The sequence below is a fragment of the Muntiacus reevesi genome, chromosome 9 (assembly GCF_963930625.1).
Source record: "Muntiacus reevesi chromosome 9, mMunRee1.1, whole genome shotgun sequence".
NCBI lineage: Eukaryota > Metazoa > Chordata > Mammalia > Artiodactyla > Cervidae > Muntiacus > Muntiacus reevesi.
The window spans coordinates 56,424,755-56,438,965 of NC_089257.1; the positions used below are offsets into that span (position 1 = coordinate 56,424,755).

At 45.8% G+C, this 14,211-nt stretch overlaps 1 protein-coding gene across 2 annotated transcripts in view; it reads right to left on the reverse strand.

Annotated features, from left to right (window-relative positions):
• Positions 1-14,211, reverse strand: part of PLEKHA7 (pleckstrin homology domain containing A7) — a 213,264-nt gene that overhangs the window by 40,385 nt on the left and 158,668 nt on the right. For both annotated transcript variants that reach the window (XM_065944881.1, XM_065944880.1), the window contains exon 10: positions 7,420-7,887. In XM_065944881.1, coding sequence (XP_065800953.1) covers positions 7,420-7,887 — 468 coding nt within the window. The remainder of the gene's footprint in view (positions 1-7,419; positions 7,888-14,211) is intronic.

Consider the following 14,211-nt stretch of genomic DNA (forward strand, 5'->3'; position numbering starts at 1 on the left):
GGGTTTTATTAAGCCTTGAATTTATTAAGCCAGTCTGAGGCAGCATGATGTAAAAAGGACAGGTTTTTAGAATTAGGCCCAGGTTGGAATCCTGACTGCCTTTATCAGTTTTATCTAACAAACCTTTATATTGTGCTTACGAGGTGCCAGACCTTGTCGTAAGCCAGTCTACTCACAGCACAGTTCAGCAGCCTCAACACCACCTGGGAATTTGTCAGACATGCAGGTTATCAGGCCCCACCCCAAATCAGAAACCCTGGGGCTGAGGCCCAGCCACCTGTGTTTTAACAAGCCCTCCAGGGGCTCATGTTAGAGAAGTGCTGTTCTGTGCTTAAACTCACTGCATCGCTTCCTACCTGTAGGACCTCAGGTTAGTATCTTTTATGTCCTCACTCTCCTTACTGTAAAACGGGGCTCACAAGAACCATTTAATAGACTATTGTGAGGATTAGAGGTAGTTGTCATTCAAAAATGGTGACTTTCGGGACTTCCCTGATGGTCCTGGGCCTAAGACTAAGTTTCCAATGCAGGGGGTGCAGATTTTGATCCCTGGTTTGGGAAGTAAGATCCCACATGCCCCATGGTGAAACCAGAAAAATAAAATAGTGACTTTATTCTCTTTTTATTGTTACCTTTGCAATTTGTTGTTGTTTAGTTGCTAAGTCGTGTCTGACTCTTGCAACCCTCTGGACTGCAGCCCACCAGGCTCCTCTGTCCGTGAGATTTTCCAGGCAAGAATACTGGAGTGGTCTGCCATTTCCTCCTCTAGGGGATCTTCCAGCCCTAGGGCCTGAACCCCTGTCTCCTGCCTTGGCAGGTGGATTCTGTACCACTGAGAAGCCAACCTTTGCCCACTAAGGAAGGTGATTTTAAGATCTCTTTAGCACAGACTCCTCGAGCGTGTCTGCTTTCCACCAGGTGGCAGGTTTGCTATGGATTTCTCAGAGGGGACTGTGTTTGAGGAGGGGGCAGTGTGGCAGAAACCAGGCCAGGGGCTTCCCCCCGAGAGTTCTGACTGTACTAACCACCGTTTCCTCCGCCTGAAGCAAAATGCAAACTGCAAAGCAGCCTTGCTCACCCCATAAACCCCTTCAGTCTGGCTCTGCAGCCCATTCCCCATGCTTGCCTACGGCGTCCAGGTGGTCGGAGCCCCTTTACCCACTCACTCACACGGGGCAGTGCCCCTGAGCCCCCAGCTCATCCTCTAGCCTGCGCCCTCTGCTAATGCACTGCCTGTCACCCCTCCAGTGCTGGCCATTGGAGGGGTAACTCCAAAGACCCCAGTGTAATAGTAAGTCCTAGTGTCAGAGGTCAAACCACCACTAACAGATGGTGGGGGGAAGGACACAGTGGAAAGGGTTGTAAGATGAGGTAAAGGTCCCCTGGGAGCAGGGAGGAGCACCCAGAGCAGCTGTCCTAAGAGCAGACCCATTTGCTGGACCCCAACCTCAGCCTTATCCAAAAAGAAGACTCTACACCTCCTGCCCTCTGCCATGGGCCCTCCCTGTTCCAAAAGGCATCTACCTACATATTCTGATATAGTCCCTGTAAAACAGTCATATCCAAATGTGAAATCAGTTCTTATAACCAGATACTTATGCAGCAGATGGCCCTCACCTGAGCTTCCACACCGACTGCACAGGCCTTTCACTTTTCCTTGTGGTAACATCTGCATCCCTGACTCTACCCCCACCCCTGCCTTTTATTATACAAGTATGCATTATTTTAAATACTAGGAAAACATGGAAGGCTAGAATTTCAAATCAACCTCATAGAGTGCGGTAAGATTCTAAGGCTGTATCTGAATCAGTCTGCCCTTGCAAACCACCATTCTAAAGTAGTTTAATAAAGTGAAATATAACAGACACCCTCATGTACTGAAAGAACTGTTAGAAATAATTCCTTGTGAGGTCTAGAGTCGCGAATACGAGATCACATTAGAGTTCAAATAACCCTCCTTGCCAAGTCCAATGTGCTCCAGCTAATGAGATTAGCAGAGTCTCCATCATACAGAGCATGGATATCCCTATTCTGTATTTTCAAATGGAGAAGCTTCCTTTATTAAGCAGCCAGATCTACTTATTGCTTGACTGTAAGAGATTATAAAAACATCAGTAAGGGGAAAATAAAGGTAACTCTGATATGTAATATGCAATCCCTCTCAGATACACGTGAATAATCAAAGACTGAGTGCTCTGTTGACCTCAGAGGCTGACAGCTTTCTTCTCCAAGGGTCGTCTTCAACCCCGAAGCCCACCGAGCACTGCTTCCACCATAAGGCTGAGATTCCACTCATTCAGTGCACAATGACCTCCAAGGCCAGTGAGCTGTTTTCATCCACAGACCTCATCTCTGCCCCTTAGATAAGAATGGCTCCACGTCCTAGGGACAGTCCAACACCTTCCCCGACCACCTTTACCTCCTTGCAGTTGGCTTCTCATCCTTTAGCTCCTTGCTCTGCCCCCAGCCCCCAACACGTGTAGCAGAATAACCTAGGTCTGTGGGCTGCCAGACGCATCTCACAATCGCAGCTTATAACTGCATATCAGGTGCACAACTTTTGGAAGTCATTCCTGCATCCCCGCCACAAAGGTTTATCACTGGCCATGCCTTCTTTCTGGTTCCGTCTGCCTTGCCCTCCCAGTACTCTGCCTTCTGACCTAACCCCAAAACTCCAGCTCTATTATGAAGGTCCACCCACCTAAGGCCCTTCAAGCAGCTCCGTGAAACCGAAGGCCTCCGCTACTGCGTGCAAGACCAGCAGAGACTGACGTTTCAGATTCTCCTTCCAGGTGCCCAACCTCCTCAGAAAGCGCCACATCTAGGAAGCAAGCTGCTGACGGGACTCGTTCCAAATGAATCCCCCCTCACCATACCCCGGTTTTCCTCCTCTGTCTCCTACTAGACTTCTTTAAGCAGTCTCTGCTTTTGCCCACCCCCTGGGACTGAAGATCCTCAGGCTTCTGCCGTTGAAAAGTGAAAGTCACTCAGTCGTGTCTGACTCTTCATGACCCCATAGACTGTAGCCCACCAGACTCCTCTGTCCATGGGATTCTCCAGGCAAAAACACTGGAGTGGGTTACCAAGCCCACCTCCAGGGGACCTTCTTGACCCAGGGATCAAACTCACATCTGCCAGCATCTCCTGCATTGCAGGAGGGTTTTTTACCCACTGAACCACCAAGGAAGACTCAAGTCTGCTGCTGATCCTCTGCTACTGTTTCCTCCAAGCCAGTTATTCTCAACCCTGAGCGCATGTTAGAATCACCAGGGGTAGGGGGTATTTTGAAAACTCCTGATGTCCAGGCTGAAATTGGGATCATCAGAATCAGATTTTCTGGCAGGGGACATGGGCCTCAGTAAATGTCAAACCTCTCTCATATATTGGTATCACCTGGAGAGACTTTAAAACAGACCGATGCCCTGACCTTGCCCCAGACCAAAGAAAGCAAAATCTCTTGGGCAGGGCCTCAAATGACCAAACTGCAGCCAGAATTAAAAACCAGCTGCCTGAGGCATTCAGCCCTGGGCGGTCTCAACTACTGCCTGGGCATCAGTCACCACCTCCATGGCAATGAGTTCCAAATCTCTCCCTAACCTGAACTCACATTCCCTAGAACCTACTGCTTATTTCCACATGGCCATTCCACAGGTACCACATTCCTCTTCAAGCTTATTCCTCTCTCCCATGCTCAGTACCACACCTAGCTATTAACCAAGTCAAACACTAGGGTTAACCTCAACTCCCTGTGGCCCTCCTCACCTTCCAGTCCTGGATAAATCAGTTCACTAAGCCCTGTACCTACCCAATCTCAGCATCCGTGTATCCTATCCATCCCATCCTCACAATCCTCACCATCTTCACTGCTTTCACTGAGGTCTTCCTTGCCTCCTACCCAAAATATGACCACTTCACACTTGACCGTGTTCTTTCCAGACTCTGCTCCACTTAACTATCTTCTATATGGCCACCAGAGCAAGGAGTTAACTGAATACAGTTTTCAGAGATAATATGAGGGTGGGGAAACAGGGACACTTTTGGCGGGGGTATAAACTGAAATAACACTGTTGAAGGTCAATTTTGTAAAATCAATCAAAATCGAAATCAGATATATCCTCTGACTTAGTCATTCTACTTCAAGTAGTCTGTTCTTCAAGTATACCTGCACTTATTTGTAAAGACAATTGGCCATGGACATTGACTGCAGCATAGTTTGTAATAGCAAATGTTAACAATCAACCTAATCTTCCATCAACAGAGAAATGGTATAAAGATCACTGTAGATGAATATAATGCAATATTCTGTACCATTTCAAATTAATAATCTAAGTCTGTATGTCTGATATGGAAGGTGAGCCAAGATATATTAAAATATCTGTAATGATAACCCTATATGCAAAACAGAAAAAGAGACACAGAAGTACAGAACAGACTTTTGAACTCTGTGGGAGAAGGTGAGGGTGGGATGTTTCGAAAGAACAGCATGTATATTATCTATGGTGAAACAGATCACCAGCCCAGGTGGGATGCATGAGACAAGTGTTTGGGCCTGGTGCACTGGGAAGACCCAGAGGAGTCGGGTGGAGAGGGAGGTGGGAGGGGGGATCGGGATGGGGAATACGTGTAACTCTATGGCTGATTCATGTCAATGTATGACAAAACCCACTGAAATGTTGTGAAGTAATTAGCCTCCAACTAATAAAAAAAATTTTTTTTTAAATAAAAGAAAGGATAGTTTCTGAAAAACAAAAAAAATATCTGTAGATTCACTGGTATATTAAGTGAAACAAAGCAACATGAAGAACATGGATTTTTATTTTGTTTTTAATGCAGTGGTTGGTTGTCAGGGAGTAGATCTAGGTTTCTGAAATAAAATAGAAGGGCACTTATTTTTTAGTATTTACCCATTGTTATTATTTTGATTTCTTACCTTATTAGTAAATTACTATTTGAGGGCCCTGAATTAAGGGAGATTTACACATCTAGTTCTGAGTTTAGTGATAAATTAGTAATGAGTACAGAGAAAACTATGGTCCAGCAGTGAATATTTATATTTTACATTATGTAACTACGTAAAAATTGACTAGTGAGCTAAATAAAAATGATAGCTATATTATAAAGCTGGAATAAGAGTAAGTGTGTTTTTGGAAAGGAAAGGCAGAGAGGGGAATAATAGACTTAAATCTTTACTTTCTAGAGTAGAATGTCAATAGCTAACTAAAATTGAAAAATCAAGAAACCAAGCAGTATAAATATCTTATTTGGAAACAGATAAATACTGAAAACTACTAAAAAAAACTTGACTGTGTAGTCTCATTTTGAATGGCGGTACATCAGAATCCCCTGGGAAATTTCTTCACCATGTACATGGGTCTGCTATGTTAGAACTGGGAATAGGTAAGGAGTACCTGATCTTAGAATTAGGTAATTAGATTAGATTAAATTAGATTACCTAGTCTTGAAATTCTCCCCAGCTATCCTGATCCCTCTTCCCTGCCAATACCCTTCAAACCACTGTCCTAAATATTAAAAGCTATCATGCCACACTCCATTTTAAGTTCATCAGTGGCTTTTACCAGCCTCCAAGATTAAATCCAGACTCTTCATTCAGGCTTATCAGCGCCAAACCCAATCCCCTCCTCTCTGCTTCTATTTCTGATATCTCTTGCTTTTACCTGCCCTAGTCAGCCCCATACTGATTTCACTTCCTAAGAATTGCTATATATAAGAGGAAACAGCTAACTTACCATGAGTAGCTTCTGCCCGACACACCATTTCCTCTGTTGGATCTCCCTTCTGTTGTAACACAAAGTGCTGGGATACCACCTATTCACTCAGGCCTCCCCATCAACATGTCCAACCAGATGCCAAACCTCCACACCACAATCCACATCCACCTGCTTCCCAGACGTCTCCCCCACTGGAAATCTAATAGGTTCTCAAATTTAAATGTCTAAAATGGAATCCCTGATTTGCTCCCCCCCAAACTTGTTCCTAAGACTTCTCCATCTCAGCAACCACACAGAACAAATTTTGTTCAATTCAAAATTTGACGGATCATCCTTGTTCTTCCCTTGCTCTTATTCTGCACATCCAATTCATGGACAGGCTTTTCTATCTCAACCTTCAAAATGTACCTCAAATTTATTTCCTTCTGTTTCTACCATCATCAGGATGTCACCGTACTGGACTACTGCAACAGCCTGTTCCCTAGGCTCTGATCTTCTTTGTGAATCAGATCACACCATTTACCTGTTCACAACCTTCCAGCAGCTCCCCCTATTGCTCTTTCAAATAAACTTCAAATTCCTTACCTTGGAGTAGGAGGACCTGCACGACACAACCCCTGCTAGTTTCCAATCTCACTCAGCAGCAAAGTCACTCAGAACTACCTCCTAGGGGGTCTGCTGAGCCTGGCACCAAGAACAGCAGCTTTCCCCTTACGTGTCCTAGGGCAGAAGCTGTTTTCAATAAGACACAAAATCTGATCAAACAGAACTGACACCTGGTCTGTGTCAGGAGGGAACTGGACAGAATCTCAATTCTAACACTGAGGGCTATCCTCATCTGACCCACAACAAGGTCAACCAACTGCTCAAGGAGCTTCCATTGTGAGTTCTCCACCACTTAACCTCACAGCAGACCACCTGGATCAGATGACAGACTTTCTGAATGGACCACAACTTCGCTGTCTTGTCTCCACTCCAAGGCTTGTTTTAGAAGCCTGAGGATGGTGAAGGGGAGCTGGTGTCTTCACAGTTTAGACAACACACAGAGGCTTCTTAGGACACTGGGGAAGCTGAGTGACCCTGAATTCTGCACGTTCAGAAATGTGTCCTAATGAATCTAAAATTATAAAACACAGACAGCGCTTTGCAAATAGCAAGCGATGTCTTCCCTCTAAATAATTAAAACCACTTCTTGAAGGAATGGGTACAATAAAGCCAAATGTCAACAGTGCCTGAGCACTTCCCACACCTGGAATTAAAAAGGGATCTCTATTTACTCTTAATTGCTACAACTGTATCCCGGATGCAGAGAAGTAGCGAAGTAAGAGGAGACGACCAATTACTATCTATAAACGGACAGCCCCATGGCATGCTCCCTGGGACATGGGGAGCCCCCACTCCGTATATGATCTCGGGTGAGCTTGGCGGGCTCACGGACAGGCTCTGAACTCTGTGTTTGCCACTGATCTGTGTGCCCCAGGCAAGTTCCCTTACTCCTCCAAGCCCCAGTTTCTCTGTTTATAAATTGAGGCTCTTACCCTTCCTTGCAAGGTTGTTGCAGGGATTTATGGAGAAAATGGGATAAAGAGTTTAAGGCCAGCTCATACCCAGCCTGTGCTGGGGAAGTGATAGCTACTGTCACAACGTTATTACGCTCGCTAGCAGCAGCGATCCTGAAGCTGTTACTGACCTCCTGCCGTCCCCCTTCTGGGCTTTGGCCCACTGCTCCACTTGGGCCAGGCTGCTCTTCCTCTGGCTGTGCTTCTCAGGGTTGGTCCTGGAAGGGAAGGCCCGCTGGTACCCAGCAGTCCCGTTCTGCTCTCCCGGGCCAGACGTGACGGGCGGCACACCGTTTCTCTCCGCCCGCTGGGGCTGAGCCTGCTGGCCTCTCGGGCCGCTGGGTAAATCCACGAACAAGGCGTCCTCTTCAACTTGTGAGTACGGGGACCTGGCCTTGTTCCTGTCCCGCTTGCCCTCCAGTGGGTCCCTGGAGCGGTACCGGTCTTCCTCCTGCTCCCGCCTCTCGAATCCAAAGGAATCCTCGTGGCTGCGATGAGGACAATCCCTTGCATGTCCGGGTCCCACTCTGCCACACTCTCGACAGGACTCTGCGTGGTTGGCCTGGGGGACCGCCTGCCGCTCCACCTTCTCCGTGTCCCTGCAATGACAACAGCACGGTCAGACCAGCCCAGACCAGAAGCCCTAGCCAAGACTCGCCAAAGAACACACCTTACACGCCAATTAACTCCAGGCCTTTGCATGGGCCATTCCCTCTGCTTGGAGCCCCTTTCATGCCTACTCCCTTATGCTGCTGGCTTAACTTCTATTCCTCTGGGATCTGGCTTAAATGTCACCTCCTCCAGGAAGCCACCCTACACACAGTCCCAGTCTAGCTCAGGATCTCAGCTGACTCCACTATCAAACTAATCACACTGGACCATAACTGCGTGTTTACTCATCTAGTGCCCAAGTAGGCTACGAGTTCCTTCAGGCCTGAGGCCCAGCTGGCCATTCATCATATGCTCGGAGCTTCCACATAATGATGGTACAGAATAGGAGCTCTATAAACACTACTGAACAAACAAATGGTATATGTATGACAGTCTCATGCCTTCCCCTTTTGCTGTTTGTCCACCTGTCTGTCTGGGGCAGGTAAGCTTGGATAGAAAACTCCTGAGTCCAGGGTGTCCCCTGCTGGCATCCAGCACAGCCCCAAATACAATGAGCAGCATAATTAACAGTCTTCCAAGATGTTGACTGAAGATTCAGCACGGCAATCTCTCTATATGGCCAGTTATCTATCTTGTCAAGGAACTGCTCAAACAGGAATGTAAGAACACTGACCTAACAACCATTTCCTGCAGTATTATTAGTCAGATTTCAGAGATAAGGAAACTGAGGCACAGAGAAGATAAAATGATTTGCCCAAGACCATCCTGCTGAGAAAAAGAGGCACCAGGACTTAATTCCAGGCAGACTGCAGAGTCTAAGCACTGGAGCCATGACTATTGCCTCTCATTCTGTTTGTCTATGATCTGCACACATGCAGGCCTGGAAACTATACAGGACAAGGGGGTAGTGGTGACAGGTGAGGATGTGGGCTGAGCCTAAAGAGCTTCCAGGGCATAGAGAAGAGAGCCTCTTTCATGGCCCATCTCCCACTGGAAGCTGCCTCTCTCCCCACTCCTTGGGTCCAAGATGTATCTGCATTCTCATTACTTGGAACCAGGGACACAAGCTTAGCAGAATTTAGACTGAGGAGGCAGGGGAACACAATCCGGCCTAGCTCAGAAGGACCAGAAAAATTACCAGGGACTCTTGGACAGGCAGCCAGTCGACTCATAGTCCTTGTAAAAAGTCCTCATAGTAAAAAAGGTCCTGGCCTTGATGTCCATCACTTCTTGAAATGGCCAAGGCTGAGGGTTCAACAGAAGAACGAACAACAGAGGTGCTGCGGCATTTATATCTCCATGGCCAGACCTCAGGTGTCCTTGCAACAACCTCAGAACTTCAACTACCAATAATCAGTACAGATTCAAGGCAGAATCCATCCAGTCAGGGAGTTGGTTAAAATGTCAATATAAAGTGAAAACACACCCCCTAGCACAGGTCTACTTCTTTATGTGTGCCGGCCTGTCAGCCTTAACACAGGCATGGAAACGGAGGAAAGCAATCTCATACCTCATGTCCGTGCATGTCCTTGTGTGCTGTGCGTGCTCAGTCATGTTTGATACTCTGTGACCCCATGGACTGTAGCCCACCAGGCTCCTCTGTCCATGGAATTTTCCAGGCAAGAATACTGGAGTGGGTTGCTATTTCCACTCCAGATGATCTTCCCAACCCAAAGATTGAACCCACATCTCCTGCAATTGGGAGGCAGATTCTTTAATACTACACCACTTGGGAAGCCCCATGTACTCATTACTTTTCCATGAAAGCCCAAAGCTTTTGGGGGGCAAGAATAAGCTTCTTTGGACTTCCTCTATCCATCACTAGGAGACATCTTTCCCCAATCTCCCACCCCTTCTGCTAACAGAGTTTGAATTTTCATTTGGGGATCATCCTACCCCACTCTCAGTACTTGTAGTTTATGTCCTGCTGACTCTACTAGTCCCTTTCAATCTGAGGCTCCAAGTCTCAGTGACTGGCTCACAGGCTGATGCATCACCCAATCCAGGCCAATCAGAGCTAGTTCCGGGACTCAGGCTGGAGCTGGTCTTGAGCTGCTACAACTACATAGGAAACAGCTATCTGGGAATGAGGCTTCCCAGGTGGTGTTAGTGGTAAAGGGTGCCTGCCAATACAGGAGATGTAAGAGACATGAGTTCGACCCCTGGATCGGGAAGATCCCCATGGAAGAGCACATGGCAATCCACTCCAGTATTCTTGCCTGGAGAATCCCACAGACAGAGGAGCCTGGAGGGCTACAGTCCATAGGGAAGCAGGGTCAGACACAACTGAAGTGACTTAGCACACACACATCTGAGAATGAAAGCAGATGGAGAGAAATAGAATCTTAAAGACTTGTCCTGAACTCCTAGATTTAGCCATACCTAAACCAGATATATCCTTGGACTTTTTGGTTTTACATCAATAAATTGTTTCTCACTTAAGCTAGTCTGAGTTTGGGCTGTTACTCACAGTAGAAGGAGTCCTATTACATCATTTTATATTGACATATTTAGATGGTGACTTTTAAGAACCTTTCCATTCCTAAAGTCCGGTGGGTCTATAAGCTCTAGTAGAAGAAACATGTGAAATATTCAGGGGCCCACACTTTTAAGAAAAAGTAATTCTTTTTCTTTTTTTGGCTGTGCCACGTGGCTTTGTGGGATCTTAGTTCCCTGACCAGAGATTGAACCTGAGCCTTCAGCAGTGAAAGCATGGAGTCCTATCCATTGGACAGCCAGGGAATTTTCAGAAAAAGTAATTCTTACTCTAAGTTTTTAAAGGGACAACTCTGTTCTACAAAGTACACTTTATAAATCTTAACTTTGTCTTTTCACACCTTGTCATAAAAGCCATACCCTGAAACAAATATGCAGCTAAATGGAAGACACTAGAAGGGAAAAGAGGGTTTCTTCAATTGACAGATGAATGCATAAAGATGTGGTACACATATACAATGCAATATTACTCAGCCATTAAAAAGAATGAAATAATGCCATTTGCAACAACATGGGTTGACCTAGAGATAATCATACTAAGTGAAGTAATTCAAAAAGGGAAAGACAAATACCTCATGATATCACTTAAATGTGGAATCTAAAATATGACATAAATGACTCTGTCTATCAAACAGACCCACAGACATAGAACAGACTTATGGTCGTGGGAGTGGGGAGTGGCAGGAGGGAAGGGTGGGATGACTTGGGAGTTTGGGATTAGCAGATGCAAACTATTACACTATTACATATAGAATGGATAAACAATGAGGTCCTACTGAATAGCATAAGGAATTAGCAGATGCAAACTATTACATATAGAATGATAAACAATGAGATTCTACTGAATAGCATAGGGAATTATATTCAGGAACCTCTGATAAACCATAATTGAAAAGATTATGAAAAAGAATACGCATATATGTATGTGTGTGTATACATATATAAAATTGAATCACTTTACTATACAGCAGAAATTAACACAACATTGTAAATAAATTTTACTTCAATAAAATAAATTTTAAATTAAAAAGTAGAGGATTTCTTCAACTTCAGAACCCAAGGGTTATGGGTCCAACGTCTTAGCCCAACCAACTGTAATGAGGATTTTTCTTTCAACCTCCATGTCTTTACTGAGAACCTATACATTCCCAATGAGGCGAGCACTTAGCGATATAGTATAGAAAATAGCCTCTGCTACCAGAGCCAGACAACCCTAAAGCCTGATTTAATCACAGTAACCACATTTAACACTGTTCTCTTGAGCTGACCCCAAATCATGGAGTTTGCCAGTCTTTTCTAACCCTGGAGTTAACTTATAACTATAAATCTTAATCCTTACTGTCTGTGTATATACACGAGTGTACACATCCCAACACATGTCAATACGTCCTAAAAATAAAGTTGACTGAGAAAGATAAAACTTTTTTCTCAGATAAACTTTTTTCTCAGATTTATACCAGCATTTACTGCAAAGCAAACCCTAATAGGGTGCCTAAAAGAATGGGAGTCTGCTTGCCACCGGCCCTAAGACTTGGGGTTATGAACAACAGCTCCTATTTCCACAGCTGTTGGGCCTTACCCAAGATAAGATAGATGCCTTTGTGTCCAAAATGATCAGGCTATGGCTACAGGTAAAAAAAGGTGAAGGGAGTGTTCCCGACTCCCCCACCTTACCTGACTTAAGCATTTAACTTACTAAGTTACAGGATTTAAGACAAAAGTGTTTTTTGGTCTTCTCCCTGTCTCTTTGAATTCCCTGCAATGTAACACATGACCTCTCAAATCAGGAGACCTGTCACACAAGACATCTGCAGCGCTCAATCTAGCACAGTGGTGGGGAAAGAAGGGAGCACCCCTCGGCTGTCAGTGACCGTGTCACTCAGAGAAGAGGCCGTGCACGGCGCTGATGTTCAGCTGAGACGACAACAGCCCTTCCTGTGCAGGTCATTACTATTGATGCGGGCACCTGGTATCACTGACTGTCTAAAACACAAGGAATTCCTGACTTTTGGTGATCATTGTGGCCACATGTGTCACTTTCCAAGCATGACAAACCCAGAGTGCATAGGATTAGTGCCAGTCAAACCTGGATTCAACAGGTGGCTCCAGCCCATAGAAGCTGAGTGACCTTGGGCAACTCCCCGACCTCTCTGGTCTCAGGTTCCTCATCTGCAACGTGGGGACAGCAACCCCGACCTCCTTGGGTTCTTATGAGGAATAAAGGAGAAAAGGCACAGAAAGAGCACCGTGCTGGGTCTGGCACCTAAAGAGCGTGTGTTAGTTGCTCAGTCATGTCCGACTCTCTGTGACCCCATGGAATGTATCCTGCCAGGCTCCTCTGTCCATGGAATGGAATTCTCCAGGCGAGAATACCGGAGTGAGTTGCCATTCCTTCTCCAGGGGATCTTCCCGACCCAGGGATCAAACTCGGGTCTCCCGCTTTGCAGGCAGATTCTTTAGTGTCTGAGCCACCAGGGAAGCCTTTAGCACATCATCAGATACAAATGTACTAGCTTCCAACATCTTTTCCTTCCTTGACCCCATTTTTTCAAAGCGGCAATGTACCCAACAAAAAACTCACATTTCCTAACCTCCCTTGGAGCTGAGGGTGATCATATAACATAAATCTGGCAATAAGATGTACGCAGAAATTGTTGGATGGGTCTTCCAGGAAAGCCTTTAAAAGAAAGAATGCTTACCCGGCTTAGCTAACCTTTCCCTTCTTCCCACCTAGAACTTAGACTGGAATGCAAGGTGACAAAAATGAGGATGAAAGCCACCTGTCAAAACCTGGGTAGAAAGTGAGAAAGAGCCCAGGTCCCTGACAGCATCATGGAGCTACTGTATGAGCCAGAACTAACTGTGGATTCCTGTTAGCGAGAAAACTAAAACCCAACTTGATTACGCCGCTCTAAGCTGAGTTGTTCCATCACTGGCAACCAAACGTAATCCCTGACACACGGGGCTGAGCCCTGCTCATGATAGCAATGCTTTATGTCTGCTTAGAGAAAATCCTCGCTTCCCCTGCAAGTGGGAAGAGCACAGATCTCAGGCTGAGGACATTTCTGTCTTATTCCTGTCTTTCACAAGAACTCGGAAGTTAACATATCCAAGCAGTTGACACTGATTATTATTTTATTCTGCCTCCAAACCCTTTATTTCACCAGGAAATAAGGAATAATATTTACTTCTATCTTAATGCTATACAGATACTTTACACACACAGGAAATCTCCTGCGAAGACCTGAGCGAGAAAAGGAACCACACACAGCTTGTAGGGACTTAGCTGGACCTCAGTCCTGTTGGCAGACACAGCCCATCTGTCACGGTCCCACTGGAGGATCCCTCCCTCCTCACCACACCTAAATGACCAAACTAACAGTCCAGGAACAAGGGTCGGGCCACTGACATCCTTGGAGTGTTTGTCTCAACATCAGGTGAGGTGTTCCTGTCCAGCTACTGAATGGCACAGGGAACTTTACTCAATGTCATATGGCAGCCTGGATGGGAGGGGAGTTTGGGGAGAATGGATTCATGGATGTGTATGGCTGAGTCCCTGCACTGTTCCCCTGAAACTATCACAACAATGTTAATCAGCTACACCCCAATACAAAATAAAAAAGTTTAAAGTTTGGGGGGAAAAAAAAAATTCTGTCCTGGAAAACCAGCTCAGCCAGTGTCAACAGATGCCAAGTCCTGAGCACTGACCCCAAGGCTCAGGAGGACAGTGAGCTCAAAAGCTGAAACCCACCCCGCGCAGTCCACAGCCTTGTGTAAAAGGCTGAAGCAAATGGGTCCAGAGTCTCTAGGAAGCC